Raw genomic sequence first — 24,992 nt, 5'->3', positions numbered from 1 at the left:
CTGCAACCACGGGGGCGGGCGGCTGGCACGGGACCGGGCAATGTTCCATCCTGTTGTCCTGAGTCGGCCCCAACTGCACGGCACCTCACAAACACCACCTGCCCTGAGCTTGGCCCGCCCCCGGGACAAACGGGTTTCTGGTTCCACCGGGATGATGGTAAAGAAGGCTGCCCGGCACACGCCAACCTGCCGGGGTTGTGCCCCTTCCAACCAGCGCCTCTCCTTCAAAAGAAGAATTTTCACACCATGCCACGTTTTATAGACCAAAATATAGATATTTTTTATTTCCAAACATAAAGCAAATGCATTTTTACAAAACTACAGGAAGAAGACAACTACGGAAACATTTCCCGGCATTGTTCATTACTTCCCATGGGGCCAGCAGGGGATGAGGAGACTCCGTGTCTCCTGTACAAATGGCACTGAGGCCAGCTGCAGAGAGGGTGGCAGCCACCAAGTCATCTGTCTGGTGGCTCTGGGCTTGACGGGACTCGAGATAAGACACATGTGGGTTGGGAGAGTCGCCTGTGCTCTCCGCCTTCCCTGGGAGCTCAATTGATTGACAAGGCATGCCTCGCTGTCACACATCCTGTGACAAACCAGGGGGTAGGGGCCCCTGTGCCCGCTGCGCCCAGCGTTGAACGTCTGGGGCAACAAAGCCAGTCTGCTTTTGATCCCAGAAAGCACCTGTGTGTGTGTGCGCTCGCGCACACACACACAAATAATGAACATACATAATATGCACATATACACAGGTGCATATGCACATGCTCACGCTATCAATGTGCACATACACTCACGGTAACATACATACACATGCATGCACACACATCCACATATGCACAACTATACACACACCCTAACACAGACACACACACTGATGCACCGTAGCCTGGTTCATCCGGATGAACCTGCCCATCTCTGTCCAGGTTAATAGCTACCAGGTTGGCAGCCTGGGAGGCAAGCACAGAGCAAACTGGCAGGTTGGCTCAGGTGAGCCTGGTCTTCTGGTGGTGGGCGTGTAGGGTTGAGTCTCCAGGTGGGCCCTGAGGAGGCCATGCCTACAGCTGAGGGGAGACTGGGGATGGGGGAAACACCAGACTTCTCACCTGGCTTCTGGGTGCCCCTCACTCCCCACAGGTGGGATAAGTTGCTGCATTGTGGGACAGCAGCCCTCTCATCATGAGAAGGTTGATCTTCGGACTTGAAGTCAGGTAGAAAACATCCATTGTCCCTGATTCTGCCCCCTCAAATGCAGGGCAAGCCCGCTTCCTTGCAAACAATTCTGATTCAGTGTGAACCAACCAGCCGGGGCCGACCTGCCCCCTGAGCTTCCCAGACTGCCACTTCAGTTTCCCTTGGAGCAGCTGGTGTGTTTGATCCGCCAATCTTAGGGTTGGCAGCTGAGTGCTTTTCTCACACCTTACCCCCAAACCCAACCCACTGCCATCGAATCAGTTCCAACTTAGGGCTACGCTATCCAGGGTTTCTAGGACTGTCCATCTGGAAGTGAGCAGACAGCCTCATCTTCCTCCCAGGGAGGGGATGGTGGGTTTGAACTGCTGGCCTCTCTGTTAACTTCTTAGGTGCTCAGTAAATGCTACCAGCGTCAAAACACACACACACACACACACCATCCACACACAAGCAAGAGAGATCTGGGCAGGTTTAGGACCCATGGAGCTGAGCAGAAATTAGCTGCCTCTGCTTCTACCCTGAGATAAAGAGGGCCCTCATTTCCAGGCCAGCCCCAGACTTTTCCAGACAGATGGTGGAGGCTGAGGCCCGGCTGGCCCCGCCTTCCAGGCAAGGAAGAAGGCCAAGAGGCCCCCCAGTAAATCCCATAAGAGCCGGGTTCCTGGGTCCAGCGCTGCCCACTGTGTTGTGGGCTGGAGATGTCAGTGAGGGACACAGTTGCATATGTAAAAACTCACCATACCCACACAGTCCTACCATGTGCACACAGGCATGCACACTGTTCACATGCACATGCACCCCCATATGCACACACCCTTGAGCACACACAGGCTCACACGCAGCCCTGTCCACAAAGCCAGACCCTCCTCTGTCTCCTTCAGCAAGTGGGTGTCTGTCTGTTATTCCTGGGGCTAAGGGGGCCCAGAAAGGAGGCAAGCGCCTACCTCCACTCCCTCCCTGACACTCCCTCCTGGCCGTGACAGCCTTCAAGGGTGGTGGAAGTGGAAGAGGCCCCAGCAGAGGTGAGTGAGGAGACCCTTGGAGAGGAAACCCTGAAACCTTTTTCCCTGCCCAGGAAGGCCACACCACCCCTGCTATCCCCCCCCACCCCAGCTTCCAAAACAGCAGTAGCCTCAGGTCCCCCAAGGACAGAAAGGCCAGCAAAGCAGCTGGAAAGTTCCACATGGTGGCAAAAAGAACCTGAACTCAGCCCCCACTTCCCCTACCCCCCACCTCCGCTCCCATTCAAGTTCCAGTGGCCCCACTCTGACTGCTGATGGTTGTTAGGCAGCCGCTCAGCCACACCATGCTTCTGCAAACAAGGTCAGGGCTCGGCAGCTGTGCTGTTGGAAGGAGTGACCAATTCGTTCCGCAAGAGGGACAGAAAGGCCGTCCTACATCCCAAGGAGAGGACCTGCTGTCCCTGTGAACCCAAGTTCCTCCCAGAGCTGAGGTCTCACCTCAAGGAGCTCCAGGCCTGTCTGAACAAGGAGCTTGAGTACCAAGCCCTAACCAGTGATGATGTTACCATGACAACCAACAGGCTCAACGTGTTGGTGTACCAGGGTCAGGACTTAAACCCAATGGGCTAGCCAAACCAGGCCCATGCCCAAGCCAGGAAAAGGGCCAGATAGGAAGAGGCCCTGCCTACCGGGTCCAAAGAGACTCCACACTCAATGCCATTGAGTTGATGCCAACTCATAGTGACCTAACAGGACAGAGTCAAACCACCCCTGTGAGTTTCTGGGAGTAGAAAGGACCCGCTTTCTCCCAAGGAGTGGCTGGTGGTCTGGAACTTCAGACCTTGCAGATCGCAGCCCAACCTGTAAGCCACTACCAGGGCTCTTGCCTCCCAGGTCAGGGCAGGAAAATGGCCCTTTACCTGACAAGCCAGGTTGGTGTCTGTCTGCCGTGATGTTGTACTGGCACAGGAGCAAGACTCCCACTGTGGGCCAGTCTCATGCCCCAGCCTGCAGGGTGGGCAGGATTAGGGACCTGCCCCATCTCTGGATGCAAAGCTTCCCCAGCCCCCTTCCTCAGTGCTGCCCAGGGAGGGGTGTCCTTGGATCCCCGATCCCCACCCAGGACAGCACTGTGCCCAGGAGATTGAAGAGGTCATGTAGGGACCCACTGCTTTAGAGTCTATGTGGGGCAGCCGGTTTCAGAAACCCCCTTCGCCTCTGGGAGCACAGGGGAGTCCCCTGCCCTGGGTACAAAGCCCTGCAGAGGGGTGGAGGTGCCTACCCCCATAGCTACCCCAAAGACTAAGAGAGTGACTGGGCTCCTGGTGGCTGCCCTTCTCTGCAGAGGAGCAGTCCCTTGGAGACTGACAGAGACAAGCCCGGGAGCCCCTCTTGCCCGAGCACTGGCCAGAAACCTGTCCCCAGGGTTGGCAGCCATTCTGCCCCAGGCATGGGCTGTGGAGTCAGACAAGCTCCGTTCACACCCACCGCTGCCACAGGCCATTCTCTCCAAGCCTCCCTTTCTTGGCACAGAGCAATACCAAACCCAGGCTCGTGGGGGAAGAGATGAAACATGGCTTCTAGAGTGATTGTCAGGGGCTGGCTGACTCCCACAGAGGCCAGGGACAGGCAGGCTCTGCCCCAGCCCACAGAGCTCCCTTGCCTCCAGCACCTCCCTGGATTTCCTGGCCGTCCCCTGGCCACTCCCCACCCCACCCATCTTTTCTGTAGAAAAAGAGGGACCACCAGTAGCGACACTGTGTGTCTCTCCCTCTCCCTCCTCCTTGCCCAGTTAGCTTTCTTCTCTTTCTCTGCTCAGTCTCCCTCCTTCCTTCCTGCTCTGTCCATCACCTTCTCTCTCTCTTGCTCTCCCTCTTTCTGTTACTCTCTCCTTTCTCCCTGCCCCATCTGCCACCTTCTCTATCTCTCTCACACTGGTGTGTGCCCACATACCTGCACACGAATACACACAGCTGGGCACATTTCTGTCCTCCACTATGAGGCCACTCTCACTCCCCTGGACAGAAGAGCCACCTGTGGGGTCCCCGACGCACTGCCGGCCTTCAGTGGTGGCGGCCTCAGGGCTGGAGCAGAAACCGTGAGACTCCCCTCCTGCGTCCGCTCAAGCAAAGGCAAAGGTTAGTTAGGTGGGAAAGCACCTGCAGGCGGACTGTGAGATTCCGACTGTATTTATAAAAAAGCCATGAAAATAGCAATTTTCTTTGGTAAAAAACACAGGTATGCAAACAAGCAGAATCCAGGGCTTAAAAAGACACAGACACTCTCTTCCTACCTGCCAACCACAGTCCCTGGTCCCCAACACGGGGCCCAGGTGGCATGTAGCACGGATGCTGATGAGCTAGTGACATGGGGGGGGGGGGTGCCACATGCGGTCCAGGTGACCGAGCTGGGTCCTGGCCTTGCTGCCTCTGGCCATGTTGCTGTGACGAAGCTACTTCCCTGATTTGGCCCTGCCGGGCCTCAGCGCTCCCCTCTGAGAAGTGGGTGGATGGTAGTGGGAACACAGAGCTCTGAGGGGGCCTAGGCCTGTGCAGGGTCTCCCTCTGCCCTTCCAGGATTCCCCAAGCCTGAGCCCAGTGCCCTCTGGCCCACTGAATACCCAGAGGGCGGCAGGTGGACCAAGGGCAGGGCCCTGGGGACCTCTTGGGCTTCCATTTTCCCTCTGTGTCTGTATTGCTTTCATTCCCAAGTTCAGGACCGGCACTGGGGAGACCTTCCGCTCTCTCTTTTGTAGCTGAACAGACAAAACCCCTTGGTACAGAGGGACACTCAGGCCCCGTTTTTAAGGGAACACAGTGCTGATGGAGGGGCATGTCCAGTCGCAAAGTTTTCCGGCACCATCTTAGAATTCCCTGGCAAAGGGGAGTCCTGCTCCTGCTCTCAGATCCCAGGGAGCGTGAGCCCAGTTTCTAGGTGGTGGATGGAGGGCCAGGGGCCGGGTTCCGAAACCAGGGTGGCCCTCCGTGTGAGATGTCATCCTTGCTGATTTCTGGGATGGCTTGCAGACCACGGCAGAGAGGCTGTAACGCCGCAGGATTTCCCCGATGACGGAAACACAAGCACTGGGCATTTACAGATGGAGCCGCTAGCTCCCAGTCCTGCGCTTGGTTCTGCAGCCTCCCCACACAGTTGCTCAGTATAAAGAGACCAAGATGACCCGGCACAAACAAACGAAGCTGGTTCTTGGAACATGGTCACGGTACACCTCCTGTGCTCTGGTCTTCCCCGGACTCCAGCTCCCTGGGCATCCTCTGCAGAGGCCCAGGGCTGTCGGGGAGGCTGGAGAGGGCAGTCACCTGAGTGGTCCGGGGGCTAGATGGGCGGGGGCCCATTGTGGCGCAGCATGAGCTTGAAGGAGCGGGCGAAGTTATTGGCCAGGAAGCAGCTGCGGGTGTCCTCCCCGACAGGCAGCAGGAGCAGCAGCAGCAGCAGGAGCAGCAGCAGCCCCTGCAGAGGGAGCGCCACGCAGCACACCTTCCGCAGGAGGGCGCAGAGGCCTCGCCGCCGCCTACCACGCCGAGCCTGCCAACCAAAGTGAGGGCTGTGAATGGGTGCAGGGGCACTGGAGTAGGACAGGATTGGGACAAGGACAGGGGCCGGAGCAGCTGGGCGTCAGGGCTGACTCTTGGAGCCCACCCAGCTCCGTTTTCCTGCCTGTGCAGCGGGGCCAGGGCAGGTATTCAGAAGACCCAGGCTGGGCCGCCCGAGGATGAGGCAGACAAGGAGGGGGTGTGATGGGCCCCCACATGCTGCTGGCTCTGAGGACCACTCGGGCCCAGGTGAGGCTCTGGTCTGTTCTGCTGAAGGCCACTGACAGGCAGACAGGGCTCCACAGCGACATTCTAGCCACATGAGCACATGCCACCATTTCCCCACCTGCCCCCCACACTGGGACTCCTCCAGAGCACAAGGGCCTCTGGCCTGGCACAGGACAGCCCAGAACCGGTCCCCCCCCCAACCCCCCTACTACACATGCCTCAGACTTCACGAACCTTCCAACAAGCCCCCAGCGCCATAGGCCCCCAGCCCACCGGCCTCCCTGCCCTCTAGCCAAAGGCAGACAGCCTACCTTTTGGAATTCACTCAGCTCCCCAGGAGGACCCTGGGCCTATTATTTTGGGAAAGGAGAGAGAGGAGAAGGGGGAAAAAAAGTTAACTGAGTGAAACTTAAATTCCCACAGAGCCTGCAACAGAACATTCATCTCCTCGGGGGAGTGTTTCTCTAAAAGTTCTGGTCATCTGGACAGGCTGAGCCAGCAGGTGATTCGTTTTAATGAGCTTTTTAACACACTCCCTGCCCAGGTGGGAGTCTGAGCGGCAGGAAGGCCTCCCCCTCCCAGTCGTCTGAGGCCCAGGGGCTGGCTGGGGCTGTGCTGGCCTCTAGTGGTCAGTGTGGCTATTGCAGGCTCAGGAGAACCTGGGTTCTCAAGCTGGGCCCCTGGGGCAGGAAGAACGGAACGCTCCCAGAAGGAGGCCGCCTGGTCCACTGGACTAACGACAAATCAATCACCCCCGTGCCTCAGTTTCCCCTAACAGGGAGCAATAATAGAATCTCCCTGACAGGGCTTTTGTAAAGACTCAGCCCCTATGAGAGGCTCAAGCATCCCCTCCCTGCCAGTGAGACCCAGACTCGATTTTACCAGCGCCGAGCCTCGGCTGCCCCCTGCACTGGGCTGATGGTCAGAAAGTCCCAACCCCTTGCACTTCAACGACTACTGTTGTCCTCACGGGGGGTCAACCTCATGGGGTGTATAAAAGCCAGCCAACCCCAACTGTGGAGCCTGTGCTGACCCCTGATGGCCCCGGGCACCAGCGTGGTGTTTCTTAGCTGTGCTCTTTGTTGAAACAGAATGCCCGGCCTTTTCTCCATGGTGCCACTGGGTGGCTTCGAACCGCCAACCCTCAGGTCAATGGTTGTTAGCTGCTCATGAGTCGGTTCCAACTCATAGCAACCTGATGTATGAGAGCATGAGAGCGACATCTTGCCCTGTCCTGCTCCCGTCCTCACAATTGTTATTCTGTTTGAGACATTGTGTCAATCCGTCTCGTCGAGGACCTCCCTCGGCTGCAAGCTGTTTGCATTGCCCACGGACCTTTAGGTGGCTAAATGGCATGACCCTAGTGGAGCACCCCTGAGTGGTCCGCTCAGCCTGGTCCACGCAGGCCCAGGGGGCGGAGGGGGTGGAGCCAGCTACCTTCCAGGTGAGCTTGGACGCGCGTGGCTCCTCCTCGGGGGCGGGGCTGTGGCTGTGCCGGGTATCCACCAGCAGGTGGCAGGCGTCCTGGAGCTTGGACTTGTACAGCATCCACCGATAGCGCAGCTCCTCCAGCTCATCCTCTTTCCCCTCGGCCAGCCCGACACGAATGAGCTCCTCAAAACGCCGCTGTTCTTCAGGGACCCGGGCCTCCAGCTCCTGGGGATGAGGCGGCATCATGGGGTACCGTCCAAGAGACCCCGATGATCCCCACAACGGATAAGGAGAGATCAACCCAATTTCACCCCAATGAGCAGATCCCACCCACCCCAGCCCACAGCACGGCTGGTGCCAGCAAGGGGCACCTGGACCGCTGGCCTCCACCGATGGACAGCAGACACACAAGGGAGCCGGGAAGTCCAGCCCAGCTGAGGTCATCCTTCTGAATCATGACTGTAATACATGGCTGCTACTTCGGCACTTGCAGGACCCATTACTTTCTATTTGTGTGTTTGTGTGGGGTTTTTTTTTGTTGTTGTTGCAATCATGCATTTTGGGTAATGGAAGGCATTCTGAGTGAAGTAAAAAAACACCAACTTTTTTTTTTTTAACTTTTCTTTTTTTAAGGTCCTATGGCTGCCTCAAAAACAAGACAATTAGTGGGACACATATGTCCCGAGGGGGTGCTGGAGGGGTGGTGGAATGAGACCAGCGTCTTCAAGTGCACACAATTATATAAGCCACCACCAGATGGCAACATTAAGAGTGGGACAACAGTTTCCCACTAAACCCCAGAGGTGAAAAATATAGGTGGGCACTATCTGTCCCATGGGTCACAAGCAGGTTCGGCGCGGAGTGTGGGGGTGGCTTGTTACACAGTAATAGCTAAGTGATCCTAGGAATCAAGTGGTTCATAGTGATGGTTTCCTTGAAGTTGATTGAATGAATGAGTGCCAGGAAGAGTTCCTAAAACATTTGAGCCCCCAGAGCTTTACAGCACTATTGATGATGCACGTGAGGTAGGCTCACGGGCTTCCAAACTGTGACCTCTTTCTGCAGAAGCCCCTGATCAACACCTCCAGCATGAAGCCCAAGTACAAGGGGCCTTTCCTGGGGAACAGACCTGCAGCTTCGTGTCTCTGGCCCTCAAGTCCTCGGCGGTGGCAGTTCTCATGGCAATGATTCTAGTCAGGTTGGAGTTCTCCTTCTGCAGCATCTGCTCAAAGTTCCTCCGGTCTTTGGAGAAATCCCTCTGGCTGTCTCCTTCATCCTGGGGCAACTCTTCCTGGCCGATTCCTTCATCCTGGGGCAGCTGTCCCTGCAGGGATGGTGGGAGCAGCCATTGGTCACACATGCTGGGGGGCCTGCTGGGGCCGAGAGGCTGGGATGAGGGCAGGATGTCCAAGAGGTGGTGGAGCGGGATGTGGAGAGCGGGGTGAGGAGTCTATCTCTAGGGCACAGGCCCACTCAGGGCCCAACATGCTCCCACCTCACTCCCTGGTCCTCGTGTGAAGCCACCATGACCCCTCACCCCAAGAGTTCTACCAGGGGGTCATCCTCTGTCCCTATTGTCCCTCTTCTAATTTCTGTGGACCTGGGGTGCCCTGCGAGCCTGACACCTACATTCCATCACCTGCTGAGCTACAGCCCAGCACAGAGCTGCCCCCAAGGGGCTCTGAGATAACAAATCTCCACAGGACAGAGGTCTGTAGCTTGGGGGGGGGTGTCCAAATCACTGCCCTATCAGAGACCCAATGTTGAACCCGCTGTCACAGCTCAGTAAACCACAGACAGCTCTGTGAGCAGTAACCCCACAAGGAGAGCACACTTCAGAACATGCACCGGTGGAGGGCTGGCAGGGCAGCATCTGCCTCAACTCGGAGCTCAGAAGGCAGGCAGGAGAGAGAAAAGATGGTGGGAAATGGGGCCCAGGAAGGAAGGAAGGAAGCGTGGAGGGTGACACTTAGCTCCTCAGGCAGAAGGTGGACAAACCATCCAATGAGAAACGCATCTGCTCTGCAAACGTTCCCCCCGGGCCGCAAGTCAATGAATGACCAGGAAGACAGTGTCAGTCTACCCCAGCGGTCCTTAGCCCTGGGTGGCTTCTCGCAGCTTCCCAACTGCCTGGAAACCTCAGGCATTCACTCTGCTGCCACAGACGTGTTGGGGTGCCCTCCCTGCCTCAGGGCCTCCGGCGGGGTCATGCAAAGGCAAGAGCTCTTAGTGGGCCCATCTAACCCCCACCCCTCTGGGGAGGTACTACAAATGCCAGCTTTCCTGCTGGTGGTAATAACCCCTTTGCGGGGCGAGTTCTCTGCTCTCTGGATGCACAGGATTAAAGTGGGGTGTCTTCTGAGTCTCCCTGGACTGGAGGGCGTGAATCAAGTCAGGACCCTCTGTTTCCTGGGGATACCTTCTGCCGAAAGACAAAAACCACACCTCCCTCGAGGCCACCCCCTGCGTCGAAGAGTCATCTCAGAAGCAGGCTCCGAGCGGTTTCCTGGGACCATCAAGGAAGAGGGGCTGCCAGTGGAGCAGGCTGGAGACTCCCACCCGAAGTGGCAGAGGTGAAGACCAGGGACATCAGGGACTGCCACAGAGGCCATGAGACGAGACACCCGACTGGAGGCTGGGGTGAGGAGGCCATGGGACAGGGCAGAGGAACAGCCCCAAGACCGTGAGACTGTGAGGCAGAGGGTGGGCTTCCCATGGACGCCAGGGCTGGGAGAGACGAGGAGGGACTTAGCTGCTGACTCAGGAGAGGTGTGACTGTGGACCCATCATTGTATCCTTACTGTTTCCTGATCCTAACTTGTGGTCACCTGCGAACTCCCCCTAAGAAACCCCGTCAATCGTGAGTATTACCCGTGAGCTTTGTGTGGCCAATGAAACAGATGATTGAAGCCAACACAGAAGGAGAGTGCTGGGGGGAGGGGGTGGGGTGGATGTTGTCAGAATTGGGCAAGAGATGGCTGCATGGTGGGGACACATCTGACCTCTGCTTTGTGCCCGTCGGCCTCCAGGGGAGGTCAGAGGTGGGCCCCATGCCATCTGCTCACCTGTGATGACTCCTCCCAGAAAACACCCACCTGCCCCAGTTTCCTGCCCCAGCGCTGGGTCCCAGTCAGTCACTTAGGTCCCGGGTGCCCAGAGCGGCTGTTCTTTTTGCCAACACTGCCTCACTGGCAAGCCCCTGTTCATCTGCCTTTGCGCCCACTCCCTCACTCTTCCAAGACCTCTGGTGACCGGCCTCGAGTTAAGCAGGAATACAGGTTCTCAGGCCCTACCCAGTCCCCCCGGATTCAGACGGAGACCCCATGGACTGAGAGAGTCGGCAGAGCACTGTGCTGAAATCCAGGCGCCCGGAGTGTCTCAGGCTGAGTTCCAGGGTGACCCAGCTCCAACACAGCCCTCAAAAGGCCAGGGGCCATCAGAAAGGTGTAGGAAAGTGGTAGGGCCTTGGAATGCCATCACCCCACCAGAGCTTTGCAGCCCCTCTGCCCATAGAGACAAGGCTGGGTCACCAGGTGACGGGCTCACACCGCCCCACACAGCTCTGGCAGTGCCGCCCCACACAGCTCTGGCAATACTGGGTTTGGTTTTCAGGAGCCCCTGGCCAGCCTTTTCCCCAAAGTGCCTCTGGCTAGACTCGAAGCCCCAACTTTTGGGCAAGCAGTGCCTGCAGCATCCAGGGACTCCAGGACCCCAGGCCCACGGGAGGGCAGGGGGCTGGGGAGGACTGTCTCCAGATGTACCAACAGCAGGGAGCCTGGAAGAAGGCACCAGATTGCTGACTTTTCTTTGGAGAACAAGGAATGAGGGCTGTTTGCTGGGGCTCCAGACTTCAAAGGCCATGAGGACAGGGCAGGGCTGTGATGGAGGACACACCCTTACTCAGGTCATTTCTTTTCACCAAACAAAACCTATATACACACACACCTCTTGGGAGACTGCACCCTCTCCCCTTGGCCAGGAGGAAGCTTTGAACCTGGAGCTCTGCCCACAGGGCTACCGCAGCAGCGTCTGCTTAAGGATGTCCAGACCCCCCAGGGGTCACCGGGTTCCCTGTGAGAGCCCCTGCCACAGAAGCTCCACGGCTGGCTGTCTCCGGAGTCCAAGGGAGCAGTTCTGCTCTGGCCTGGTGGGGGCTAGGCGTCTGGATGGACTGGTTGGTGGGCTGGGGTGTGTGTGTGTAGGGTGGGGGGCAGGTTTCTGGTGGTCCATGCATCCTCAGTCACAGGGGCAGCTCACAGACTTAGGTCAGCCCTGGATGAGGCGGGGGTGTGGGGAGGGCAGAGCTTTGCAGCAGAGTCCCCTCCCAGAAGCGCCCCCCTGGGGAGACTCACCCGGTATCGCAGTCTGAGAGTGGAGTGCAGAGGATCAATGAGGAAGCCAGACTTGGGGATGTTGTTGGTGATTACCACCTTCTTCGCGTGGTCGTTGGTCAGTCTTTGTAACTTCCAGTCACTGAGGAAGCTGGGAAGCAATGTCCCCGCCCATTGGGTCAGCATGGCCACGCCATAGGCTGGGCGCCCCGAGCAAGGCCTACGGCTGCAGCACTGGCTGCCTGTCCGGGTTGCCCCCAGGACTCACACTGCCCACCAGGACGGCGCCTCCACCCACCGATGCAGGTGGGAGACTGAGGCTCAAGCCAGAAGGGGCATCTCCACACTCCAATGCCGCATCCCACACACACACACCAGAAGGGGCCATGCCAGTCACTGGCAGAACTCCAGCCCTTTGCTCTCTGAACCCTGAGGGGCAGGGTCCCAGGGCGCTGTCTGCTCACCTCAGCAGGCGGTCCTCCAGCAGTTTCAGGGTCCGCCACGCCTCTGTCAGCTCCGCCAGCTGCTCCTGGACCAGAGCGGCCCCATCTGGAGATGAGGTCTCCACCACCAGGCGGCCACGGGCTTCCAGCAGGGGCAGCCGGGCCTCCCACTCCGGGATCTCTGCCAGCAGCCTCTGAGTGAGACACACGTGGGCACATGTGGTCAGTCACAGATAGGTTGATACACGTGCACACATGAGCCCACATGAGTACACACACAGTCACACATTAATATCTGCATGCACACACTTGGGCATGTGGGTGCACATGCACACAGGGACATGCATTCACACATGAACTCTAATGTACACACATGGGCACACATGCACACACACACAAGGATGCACGCATTTTGTAGAGCATGTGTACATACCTGCTCAGGCACACAAGAGGGTACACACATTCATGTGCACATACACACGGGGGCACACATATGTGGATGCACATGCAGGGGCTCACATGATTATACATGAGCACACATGCACATACAGGCACACATAGGTTGATGCATGTGAGTGTATGTGCACACGTGGGTGCATGCATGTGCACACAGGCACACAGTGGGGCACACATACACACTGTGTGTATGGGCACACAAGTGGGTGTACACACGTGTACCTGCAGGCAGGAGCACACACATGCATGAGCAGGCACACACGCACAGAGTGGGGCTCCCCAGTGTAGGTCTCTGGCTGCTTTTTGGGGTGCAGGGCAGGGGATTAGCACCTCTACACTGAGAGCCAGCTTACCTCGACCTCAGCCTCTGGGACGCCCGCCTCCCATGGGCCCGAGGCTCCCCGCAGGGCCTCCAGCTTCTGGGTGAGCAGGGAGGTCCGCATCTGCAGCTCCAGCAGTTCGTGACTGAGGGCGCCGTGCTCCTGAACTGCCTGCCGACTCCGCTCCAGCAGGTCCTGGGGCACAGCAGGGGGTGCTCAGCCAGAGAGACACTGGGACTCCAGGACCAGCAGTCCTCCAGGAACCACCCCCCCCACACACACACTCATAAGGGCTCAGGCTTCTGCCCCCATAGAGGGCATTCACTTAGAGAATGCCTGGTTCCTAAGGAGCCTGCTAGTATGGGGGCTGCGGGCTGGAAGCCACCAGGGGCCATGCGGAGAAAAGACCTGGAGACACACTTGCTTAAGGGAAGCCTACAGGCCATGCCACCCTGTCCCACAGTGCCACTGTGTGAAGGAGTCAGGGATACAAGGCCACCTGTATCCCTGTCTCTGGGGGAGTCCCTGGGTGCTTAACACACTCGACTCTACCCCAGAGGTCTGGGAAGGGTTAAAGGAGCCCCAAGCTATGATAATGCTCACCGCTTCATCATTGCATTGCTCGGATGTGGGCAGTGAAGGGCCCAGGGAGCCCCCAAGGGCCAGAGGTGCTGTGTCCAGCCTCTTTCCCACCCACACCCACCCCGCCCCCGAGACTCTAACAAGGCCTGACCAGCAGCTCCCCAGTTACTGGCACTGAATGGCTGCAGCCCGATGGTATCACTGCTTCCGGGATATATGTCCTGATGGTGTGGGACTGGGACATGCCGCAGACGCAGAGAGTGGGCTCTCATGGCACCTGCAGAACTACCCCATGCCCTGCGGGACTCGGGTGTCCCACTGAAGCATCCAGGGAGAAGGTCACTGTGCAGAACCCCAGTCCTGACTTGCCCCCTGGCCTCTCCAGGGACTTGTCCCATTTCGGACATTCACGTCTGCTGAGGTCATGCTGGCTGTGTCACACCTGTCACTCATGGCTCCACCTCGAGGGACATTCTCGCCACCTCAATCTCCAGTGGGGCCAGCCTGCAGTACTTCCATATGGAAAGACACTGTCTTAGACGAGCTGAATCCACTACTGCCGTGACTCACAGAACCCCACTGGACAGAGCAGAACTGCCCCTGTGGGCTCCCGAGGCTGTCCTTCTTTATGGAAGCAGGCAGCCTCATCCTTCTCCCTCAGAGTGGCTGGTGGATTCGAACCTCTTACCTTGTGGCTAACAACCACGGTGAACCCATTGCACCTCTATGGCTCTTAGAAAGAACTACTTTCTTTCTCCTTCCCCCACCCCACCCTCAACCTTCGATGACAAAAAGGCCACTCTGTTGTTGGATCAATTGGTCGAGTAAGATATTATCAATGAATTTCTGGATCATAAAGAGGACTGTGGTAGCTATATAATCTGTTGCCAATTTGAGAGGATTAAGAGTGAAGGGGTGGAGTTTAGCCTGTCAATCAGGCCGCAGCTTGTTGATCTCATTTGGAGGCACTAAGGAGATCAATAGCTTGCTGGAGGCGGGAGACAGGCTCACTCCCTGGCAGACATTGCAGCTGACAAGACACATGGAGCCAGGCTAGTGCTCTGAGCTGGAGGAGCCAGGTGGAGACCCCTGCCAGCACTGAGATGCTTACAAGGCCACCGGATCCACAAGACTTCCCACCCACTGGCCTATGATCTTCCTGCATTTGGCGTCATTGTATGTGTTTCGTGAGTCTGAAGGGGAATTTATAGATTGGTATTGGGCATATGGCTAATATCAGACATATGGACTTGATATGGACTGGGCTGGGCTGTTTTCTCAATATTCAACTGCTCTTGAATATAAAGCTCTTTCTCATATACATATGAGTGTCTCTGTGAATTTGTTTTTCTGGTCTCCCCGGGCTAACAAAGGAGTGTTAGGAATAATTGTTATTGAAGTGGGAGGCAGTGGAGCTGGTGGCACCCCTGGAGTTCTGCATCGGGTTGCTGATCATGAAGCGAGGTCAGCAGTTCGAATCCACCGACTGCTTCACAGGAGAAGGATGAGGCTTTCCTCACTCCCTGAGCAGACTTTCTCTGAGACTGGGAAGACCGATGGTCTCAGAAGCCCACGGGGGTGGTGCCACCCTGTCCTACAGGGTCACTATGAGTCAGACTCAACCCAGTGGCCGTGAGTCTGGTTTGTCTGGAGTCCGGTGGGACTGGGCAAGTGAGGGCCTGGGAGCCCCTGAGACATAAGACTTTTTGTTGTTGTTTTTGAACTCCTGGGGATTAGATCAGAGTCAGGTGAGGCTGCAGGCCCCATTTCAACAAGTCCTAGCAGCGGATTAGGACGCCGGCTCAAATTTCATTCCCACGCTCAGCTGAGAGCAGGGCGGAGCCAGTGGGGAAGCGAGAAAGATGCCAGAGGGCCACCAGAGGGCACTGCAGGCCAGGCGCTGTGGCCGGCGGGCACCCTCAGGACGCCAGGCCCACTCTCAGGAAGGACCTTCAGCCAGGCATTCATGCCGCACGGGGATGGGGGCTGAAGCCCGACAGGCGGGTCCTTACTGGGACAACAGGACCCCTCTTCTGCCTCTGGGCCTTGGCTACACGATGGGGTTACATGCTGCCTTTCTGTAGACTGCTTCCAGGTCACTTAGAGGAGTAAGGTGTGTCTGACCCGCGCCTCGGTCTCTTCAATCACTTCACAAGCAGGCGGCCCAAAGGAGAATCAACATGCTTGGCCGATGGTGCTGGTGAGAAAGACTGACAGCCCCACGGACAGCCAGAAGAACTAATACGTGTATCTTGGAGGAGGCGCGGCCAGAGAGCTGGATGCATCCAGAAAGCAAGGATGGTGAGACGTCAGGGTCTCGCATGCTCTGGACACGTGGTCAGGAGAGACCAGGCCCTGGAGAGGGACGGGATGCTTGGTAAAGTGGAGGGGCGGCGATAAAGAGGAAGCCCCTCCCTCGACAAGATGGATTGTACTGACACAGTGGCTGTACCCCCGAGCTCAAACAGAAGAACAGGTGTGAGCAGTGGGCAGTGTTTCGTCTGTCGGACACGGACGCAGGGTGGCTGCGAGTGAGTGAAAACAGACTGGGCAGCATGTAACTGCGTGGTGCACCTCGCCCACCAAGGCAGGGTGACTCTCAGTGGACTTGCTGGTGCTGCCTGGCGACCGGGAGGCGCACAGTAACCAGGGAATGAGCAGTTGAGTGAGGACAGAGGAAGACAAGGGAGAGGAAGGCAGGAAGGGGGGTGCAGAACCCCAGCAGGGAGACCCGTGGGCCTGGTTCCCTACGCACCCACCCCACCCCACCTCTGCCCATGCTGGCCCTTGGCTTGAGCTTCTTACCTCCAGAGACTGCTGCAGAGCCCGGAAGTGGGAGGAGAGCTGGTCCATTCTGTACTGGTGGCTGGCGTTGCCCTGAATGAGAGGCCTCACGGCCTCCATCTGCACCCCCAGGTCCAGCCCCTCCTCCTGAAGCCCCTGTAGGAGGATGAGGACCAGAGGAAGGTCAGAGCTGGGAACTGTGGGGCATTTGGGCTCTGGGATGGCGGGTCAGCTGAGGTCCACTCACAGGGCAGGTGGGCATTTTCTAAATCCAAGGAAAATATTCTGGGACCTCCCCAAACTGAAGTGGGTTAAAGATGGGGGGAGGAAGGGGATCTTGGGGTGGGGTGCACGGCCATCCTGGATTCTTGATGATCACATCTTGTTATCAAGAACCACACCACCGTGTCCGTTTTATAGTCAAAAGCCCAAACTCAAAGCCACTGCCGTCCACTTAGCTGCCATCACCGCGGTCCTCCAGGATGGAGGGGAGCTGCTCTCCGGGGCTTCTGAGGCTGTCTGTCTTTACAGGAGCAGACAGCCTCACCTTTGTCCCATACTGTAGCCAGCGGGTTATGTGGTAGGATGCTCAACACGAGGTCTGAGACTCAAACCCCTCAGCTGCTTAGTGGGAGAAAGAGGAGGCTCTCTGCTCCCATAAAGACGGGCATTTTTCTAAACCCACAGGGGTAGGGCTAGCCTGTCCTAAAGGGTCACTGGGTGTCAGTGTCGGCACAATGGCAGTGAGTTTGGGGTTTCTCTTAGAGACCACTAGCTGGATTTCCATGTGAGCACTGCTTGTTCTCAAACACCAGATCCCCAACCCCCCCAGCCGCCATGTCTAGCACTTACACATCAGCTATCAGTCCATTAAGGAGCCCTGGTGGCGTGGTGGTTACACCTTGGGCTGCTCACCGCAAGGTCAGGAGTTTGAAACCACCAGCCGCTCCGCAGGAGAAAGACGAGGCTTTCTGTTTCTGTAAAGAGTCACAATTCTGGAAACCCACAGGGCAGTTCTACCCTGTCCTATAGGGTCCCTGTGAATCAGCATCGACTCAATCGCAATGAGTTGTTGGTTGGGTTTTATCTTCCTTTACAGAATAGTCTCTATTTGGGGGACAATTCATGAGAAAGAGCCCAGGATCTGCCAGGGTTCCCCAGAGGCCACTGAGTACTGTCCTAAGACTGTAACTGGAGTCCCCCTACAAACAGGGAATGAGCTAGCTGTCAGTGCCTATGCAGAAAGAACTGGCAATGTCCTTCTGGAAGATCAGCCAGTGGAAATCCTATGGGCACCGCTCCTTTGTCCCACCTGAGGGCAGCCTGAGTCAGGGGCAACCTGGCAGGAGAGAACTGGGTTTTAAACACTCGGACAGAGATGTTTGGGAACAAGAGAGAGGTACCGGCGGCCGGGCATTGTGAGTGAAGGGAATTCCACCCTCTCGTCCACTTTCACATGGTCAGCTAGATGCTACACAGACTGTACCCCCAAAAATCCTTCAAACAAGCACAAAAGACTTGGCCATTTAAGGCAAGAAAGACCTGGCTGGAGCCAGGAACCTACAGGTAAACAGGTGGGCACGGGGGCAGCTGAAGAGGTTAAAAGCCAGATCTGAAGTGGCCACCTGTAGCTGGGAAGGAGCTGGCTACTGCCCGGCTGTCGGCTGGCTAAGGGAAGGGGGAGAAGTCCTGGCAACGCAGAGGTTTAAGCGCTCACTTAAAGATCAGCAGTTCAAATCCACCTGACCCTCGGAGGGGGGAAAGGTGAGGCTCTCTGCTCCTTGAAGACCATCTCCTCTCTGTCTCGGGGTTGCTATGATTCAGAAGGGGTTCCACACCAGTGGGCATAGGCTTGGGGGCAGTGGCTACCGGGCTGATCAGTAATAGCAGTGACTGTCCCTCCCAGCTACTCCATGGAGAAAGTCGGGGTGTCTGCTCCCTCAAAGATGAAGCCTGCTGCCCCTGAGTGGGCTCTGACTCACAGCTACCCCCCAGGGCCGAGCAGAACTGGCCCCAGGGTTTCTGAAAACGAGGTCTTTACAGAATGGCATCTTCCTCCCACCGAGCAGCTGGTAGGTACAAGCCACTGACCTTTCCGTTAGCGGCTGCATGCTTAGCCCGGCGTGTCCCCAGACGCCTGCTCTCTCTCTCTCCTTAAGGATGACAGCCTGGGTTCCGAGTCTACTTACAAGAAGGGGAGGGGCGGGGAGGAGGAGGAGAAGGGGACGTGGCTCATAGAACCCTCACCTGCAACCTGGAGAGTTGGGCCTGCTTCCCCAGCAGATCCCTCTGCGGCCAGTCCTCAGCCTGCAGCCTGTCCTCCAGAGCTGCCAGCTTCTCCTGCAGGCGCAGGAGCGCCGCCCCGAAGTCCCTGTGCTGAGAGAGCAGGCTCTGCAGGGACAGGATGAGGATGTGAGGGGGGGTGGGTCCCTACAGGGCCCTGCTGTCAGCTTCACATTCCACGATCCTCCGGACCAACTCCGTGCCAGCCCCTCCAGGAATCCTTCCCTACAGGGGGTCTACACATACCACCTGGCCTGGGGGGCAGGGGGGTCAACTCCATCACCCACCAACCCACCCAATCCCACCGGAGGTGTTCTTATTTACAGTCTTATTGGGATTCAGCCTTGCCTAATCCTGTACAGCAGCGGTTTTCAACCTGTGGGTCGCGACCCCTTTGGGGGGGTCAAACGACCCTTTCACAGGGGTCACCTAAGACCATCGGAAAACACGTTGTTTCCGATGGTCTTAGGAACCAAGACACCGTTCCTCTACCTGTCTCCAGGTGGGTCTGCCCATGTGCAGATACGCCCACAGATGAGTACCCGCGTGAGGACTGTTACCCATGCTACACCATGCTTCAAGACAGAATTTCATGTATTTGTCATTAAAAATAAATATTTCACAATATATAATTACATATTGTTTTGTGATTAACCACTATGCCTTCAATATGTTCAATTTGTAACAATGAAACTACATCCTGCAGACCAGACATTTACATGACAATTCATAACGTAGCAAAATGACAGTGATGAAGTAGCAACGAAAATCATTGTATGGTTGGGGGTCCCCCCCACCACATGAAGAACTGTCTGAAAGGGTCGCGGCATGAGGAAGGTTGAGAAGCCCTGCTCTACAGCGTCTGCCGAGCCACAGGGGCAGAGACATAACCCCTGACACATGTGCTGGCCGCCCAGAGTGGGGACGCCTAGAGCTGCCCTCCACCAAGTCAGCAATTCCAGCCGCTCCAAGGGAGGAAGTTGGGCCATTCTGCTTGCTCACAGAGTGACCGTCTCAGAAACCCACAGGGCCAGTTCTACCCTGTCCTATATGGTCGCCACGAGTTGGCATCGACTCAGTGGCAGTGGGCTTTGGAGTAAATCCGTCAGAGGAAACCACTTGTCCTCTCTCTCTTGAGAATAACCTTCGGTGGGCAGCCTGGTCAGGGTCTCCACGCAAGCCTGCCAGCAACCCCAGGCAGAGCCCTGGCTTCCTGGCCCTGCCCCCACAGAGCCGAGACCTGTGCCTGACACTGCTGGCGGAGGACCCCCGAGTCACACAGCCTTGCTGGAGGGTGGCCCCCCTGTTAGCTGTGCTATGTTGAATTAGGGACATATGAATTCCGAAGCCCTGGTGGCATAGTGGTGACCTGTCAGGATGCTGACCACAGTGTCAGCCCACCTAGTGCACCCTGGGAGGAAGATGGGGGGTTCTGCTCCTGTAAAGATTTACAGCCTTAGTAGCCCACAGAGGCACTTCTGCTCTGAGCATCCATTTGAGCCGACTCAGGGGCAGGCAGTTTGAGTGACAGGAGTCGTGCGTGTGACCATGTTTGGAAACAGCCTCTGAAGATAGTGACATGAGGGCACTATGGGCAGGGTGGGGCCTAATCCCGTGAGCGGTACCCTATATAACAAGAGACACAGGCAGAAAGGTGCAGAGACACCCACAGAGATGCGGAGACATGGTGAGAGATGCAGACACCCACAGAGATGCAGAGACATGGTGAGAGATGCAGAGACAAACACAGAGATGTAGAGACACACAGAGATGCAGAGACACACAAATGTAGACATATACTCAGAGACCCAGAGACACACAGAGATGCAGAGACATGGTGAGAGATGCAGAGACACACACAGAGATACGGAGACATGGTGACAGATGCAGAGACACGCAGAGATGCACAGATGTAGAGACACACATAGAGACCTAGAGACACACAGAGATGCAGAGACATACACAGGGATGCAGAGACATGGTGAGAGATGCAGAGACATGGTGAGAGATGCAAACACACACAGAGATGCAGAGACACAGATGTAGAGCCATACACAGAGACCTAGAGACACACAGAGATGCAGAGACATGGTGAGAGAGATGCAGAGACACAGAGAAGAAGATGCCAGTGGGGACAGAGATGGGAGTGAGACGTGTGTCCATAAACGTAGGGCCTTCGAGGATGAGGGGCTGCCCCCAGAAGCTGGGAGAGCAAGTGGGCAGCGTGTCCCCAGGGCCCATGGGAGGAATCGGTGTGGCCACCACTGTGCCTGGGCCTGTGGGCTCCAGAATTGGGGGCAGCACACTTTGGGGTTTCACATCAGGAAGCTAATCCTGTGCAGTCTCAGTCCCCGACTTGACAAGCTCCACCTCAGCTTCCCCATCTGTCAAAGGAGACGAACCACAGGGCGCCCCTCCAGGCCTGGGACCCGGAGGAGCCGAAATTGTGGGTGGGAAGCTCAGCACTTAGTGTCCCATACGATACAGCCACCCCCCACCACCACCACCACCACCTCCACCACCTCCACCACCACCACCACCACCACCACCACCACCACCACCATCACCTCCACCACCTCCACCACCATCACCACCACCTCCACCATCACCACCACCACCACCACCATCACCACCTCCACCACCACCACCACCACCACCACCTCCACCATCACCACCATCAGCACCACCTTCACCATGATCATCATCAATAGTCAAGAGCAGTGGTTCTCAACCTCCCTAATGCTGTGACCCTTTCATATAGTTCCTCATGTGGTGGTGACCCCCAACCATAAAATGATTTCGTTGCTACTTCATCACTGTCATTTTGCTACTGTTACAAATTGGGTAATCTCTGTGAAAAGGTCGTTTAACACCCCCCCCCCAGGGGTCGTGATCCACAGGTTGAGAACCGCTGGTCAAGAACCATTGATTATATTGACGACTAAATTCCCATGTCACGTTTTTGACATGCTGTAACCATGCAGAAATGCATCACTAATAAGTTAGTAAAACTTTACTAAGGTTTTCACCTGAATTTTTTATCCACTGTGGGGTAAAGAGGGCATGTAAGGGGACCCAGGAGGCAAGGGCTGGCCGGATTGGCTGGAGGCATGGAAGCTGGGTGGGACAAAGGGTTTGGGGCCACTGGGGCAAGGGGAGAGCTGAGAATTGCACCTCCAGTCCCACCTGCCCTGGTGGGCACCACACTCACCTGCAGCTTGCTCTTCCTCTGCAGGAGGCTGTTGTGCAGCAGGTCCCGGGCCCTCAAGGCACTGGCCACCTGCTCCAGGAGGCCCGGGGCTTGCTCCTGGCCCAGGATGCTGTGCAGCAGGCCCGCCTTCAGCTGCAGCATCGTCAGCTGCTCCTTCAGGCGGGAGCTCTCAGCCAGGGCCGCCTGCGAGAGACAGACGGGTCAGCCCCAGGCTCAGGGTAGTGCAGCAAGAAATAGGCCATAAATGGACCTCGGTCTCTGGCTGGGGTCTCAGAGAGCTGGGGCCACAGATCTTCACGCCCAGACTCCTTCCACAACCCCGCTGGCAGGGGCCTTGGGAGAGGCCTGAACTTGAGGGTCTGCTTGGAGTCCTCATCCCCTCCCCTCTAATCTAGCTCAGAACACTGAGAGCAGAGGCTGGAGGCTTTGTTTATTCCGTGTGTTGAGTGAGACGCAATCCAAATGGCAGTGGGTTGGGTGTTTTTAATGCATTTCTGGGACCCTGGTGGCATAGTGGTTATGCTTTGGGCTGCTACGCTCAGGTCAGCAGTCTGAAACCACCAGCCACTGCTCGGGAGGAAGATGAGGCTCTCTACTTCTGTACGGAGCACTAAGTCACCGGGGCAGTTCCTCCCTGTCCAGTAGGGTCGCTCTGAGTCGCATGGACCGGATGGCATGAGTTAAACACGTATGCATTGCTAACTGTTTCCTAGGGGAAGGAAGGAAACAAGCCCACTGTCAGCGGGTTGATCCGGCTCCATACATTCAGTACGTGCAGCCAAAGGAGGAGAGCCTGTGCGTGCTTTCCAACGGGGCTGAGAAAAAACCTCGGATGTCAGGACACACTGCTGGATACCAGGGCCCCAAAGACACCACACCTGGAGAGCATTCATGACACACCTGCCTGGTGGTGACCTAGCTCAGGACAATAGCCACGGGGGGGGGGTCTTCCTGACATGGGGGGGATTGTGTGGTCTGAAAGTGAGGTCTGCGGCACTTGTGAAATTCGTTTTGGGGAGCCTGAGGGAGCGCCCTGAAAAGATGTGGTCCTGGCTTGAACTGAAACGGAGCCCGCAGGGGTTACAGGTCCCTAGAGAGGAGCAGTTCGAAACCACCAGTTGCTCCTCAGGAGAAAGACGGGGCTTTCTACTCCCACCAACAGTTAGTCTTGGGAACTCACAGGGGCATTCCGCCCTTTCCTGCAGGGTCACTAAGAGTAGGCACTGCCTCAGTGGCAGTGAGTTTGGGTTTGTTTGGTTGGTTGCTTGAAGTAAGTAGGACTTCTCATCAGAACTGAAAACAGTGAGATGGGAAAGAGTGAAGGCCCCCGCTCTATGCGCTTGGTGTTTCTTACCACCCTGCAAGTCTGAGAGGAGCCGCGGTGGCCTGGTGGTTATGTGTTGGGCTGCTAACTGCAAGGTTAGTGGTTAGAAACCACCAGGCAGCTCTTGGGAAGAAAGTCAGGGCTGTCTACTCAGAACTAACAGGGTGGCGGGTTTCTCTGTCCTGAAGGGTTACTGTGAGTCAGCATTGCCTCGAAGGCAGTGAGTTTTTTTTGTGTGTGTGTGTTGTTGTTGTTTAAGTAGGTATGACTTGTCATCAGAATGAAAATTAACAGGTAGGATGGAGAAGGGGCTGAGGCTCCCTCCGCTGCATGTCCTTGGTGTTCCTTAGCACCCGGCCATGCTGAGGGGCATTTGAGGCGGACACTTGGCTCTTTACCCAACAGCCATTTCTCTCTTCATCGCCGAAGGACCTGGTTTTTGTTTCTGTGGCAACGGGGTTGGCCGAGAGCTAGGAATAATATTATGAATGCCAGCCTCAGCCAGAGGTTGAGCCAGGGTGGTCATAGACCCTGCTCTGGTCAATGGGCTCTACGGAGATGTCAGCTGGGGGGTTTCTGGGAGGACTTGCACTCTCATCAGGAGTGGTGGGCGGCCATCATTTTGAGACCTGAGAGGGAGGCAGCCCTCTGGGTGGGTCCCAACCATCAACCTTTGGATAAAGAGTCAAGCCACCCAGAGATGCTTCATGAGGCATTGGGAATTCAGAAAGCGTCCTTATGAGAAAGACCCACGGCCCCGGGCATCTGAGCTGATGCCCCACAAAAGCAGTGTTCCCTATGCTGCCCTCTCGAGGCAGTGTTCTTTCCTCTGGCCAGGGCGGCTCTGGCTTTGAGGTGGCCCAGAAGGGCGGGGCGAGAGTCCAGGGTGGGTGAGGGGGTGGTGCAGGACCCTGGGGCCAGCTCAGCTCATGGACAACTCCTTCAAGACCTGTGGGCTTCTGTGGCTGGCATCATTTACTACGAGTTTGACACTGGACAGATGTGTGCAGGACTGGGGACAGGCTTTTCCCAGTGAGGTCGTGGGAAGGCACAGGGGACTGGCAGCCCATCCCAGCTACCCCTAGCTAGCCCCACTGGCCCCCGGGGTTACCTCGATCTGGGGCAGGAAGGTATGGATGGAGGGCAGGTCTGGCAGGCTGGCGGTGATGTCCAGGAGTTTCAGGGCCAGCGCCCTCCACAGCTGCAGGTCCTGCAGGGGTCGCTGGAAGCGCTGCAGCAGCTCCGCCGAGGTGGCATTGCAGAGCCTGGCGCTTTGCCCCTTCAGGCTGCAGGGGACGGGAGGCAGTGGGCACTGAGAGTGGGGGTCAGTGCAGAAGGGAGTCCATCCACCCAGAATCCCGGGTCCCCCAGGAGAACTCTCTCCTACTGCACCAGCTGAAGGGACTATCTACGGTGCTATGGATTTACTAGGAATGTGGAAAAGGTATTAGGATTGTGGAAAAGCATTGCCCAAGGCCTCGGGCCTTCCCAAGGGAAAACACTGGGTGGGTGGGTTCCCAGGATGGGTGGGTGGGTTCCCAGGACTTTATAGACACGGGGTATGTGAGTATCCTGGGGTTCTGAAGTAGCTGGCAAGAGTGGAGAAAGCCACGTCAGACCAGGTGTGTGGCCTTAATTAGAGCCTTCAGCCTTGCTCAGGTTTGAGCCTCAACTCTTTGGAGCCTCAGTTTCCACACAGGGACAGAGCAACCTGCCCGTGAGAACGGCATGAGGTGGCAGGTGGAGTGGTCATCCTCCGGGGATGGAAGACTAAGTCCATTCCAACTAGCCCTCCCACCAAGGGCCACTGAAAACACGATCTGTGGAATAGGTCAAATAAAACCCAACCACATGCATCGGCTACTTATCCCGTGAGGGCATTTGACAAC

At 56.8% G+C, this 24,992-nt stretch overlaps 1 protein-coding gene across 2 annotated transcripts in view; it reads right to left on the bottom strand.

Annotated features, from left to right (window-relative positions):
- Positions 1-269: 269 nt before the first annotated feature.
- Positions 270-24,992, bottom strand: part of SYNE3 (spectrin repeat containing nuclear envelope family member 3) — an 83,104-nt gene continuing 58,381 nt past the window's right edge. For both annotated transcript variants that reach the window (XM_075530538.1, XM_075530537.1), the window contains exons 8-18: positions 24,215-24,389; positions 21,780-21,962; positions 18,533-18,676; positions 16,307-16,441; positions 12,953-13,114; positions 12,165-12,337; positions 11,722-11,851; positions 8,499-8,693; positions 7,376-7,594; positions 6,250-6,288; positions 270-5,702 (exon numbers count right to left, since the gene is read on the bottom strand). In XM_075530538.1, the coding sequence (XP_075386653.1) occupies positions 5,493-5,702; positions 6,250-6,288; positions 7,376-7,594; positions 8,499-8,693; positions 11,722-11,851; positions 12,165-12,337; positions 12,953-13,114; positions 16,307-16,441; positions 18,533-18,676; positions 21,780-21,962; positions 24,215-24,389 (1,765 nt within the window). In that variant the 3' untranslated portion in view covers positions 270-5,492. The remainder of the gene's footprint in view (positions 5,703-6,249; positions 6,289-7,375; positions 7,595-8,498; positions 8,694-11,721; positions 11,852-12,164; positions 12,338-12,952; positions 13,115-16,306; positions 16,442-18,532; positions 18,677-21,779; positions 21,963-24,214; positions 24,390-24,992) is intronic.

The sequence above is a fragment of the Tenrec ecaudatus genome, chromosome 14 (assembly GCF_050624435.1).
Source record: "Tenrec ecaudatus isolate mTenEca1 chromosome 14, mTenEca1.hap1, whole genome shotgun sequence".
Classification (NCBI taxonomy): domain Eukaryota; kingdom Metazoa; phylum Chordata; class Mammalia; order Afrosoricida; family Tenrecidae; genus Tenrec; species Tenrec ecaudatus.
The sequence above is the reverse complement of the archived record's forward strand: the minus strand, read 5'-3'. Positions and strand labels throughout refer to the sequence as shown.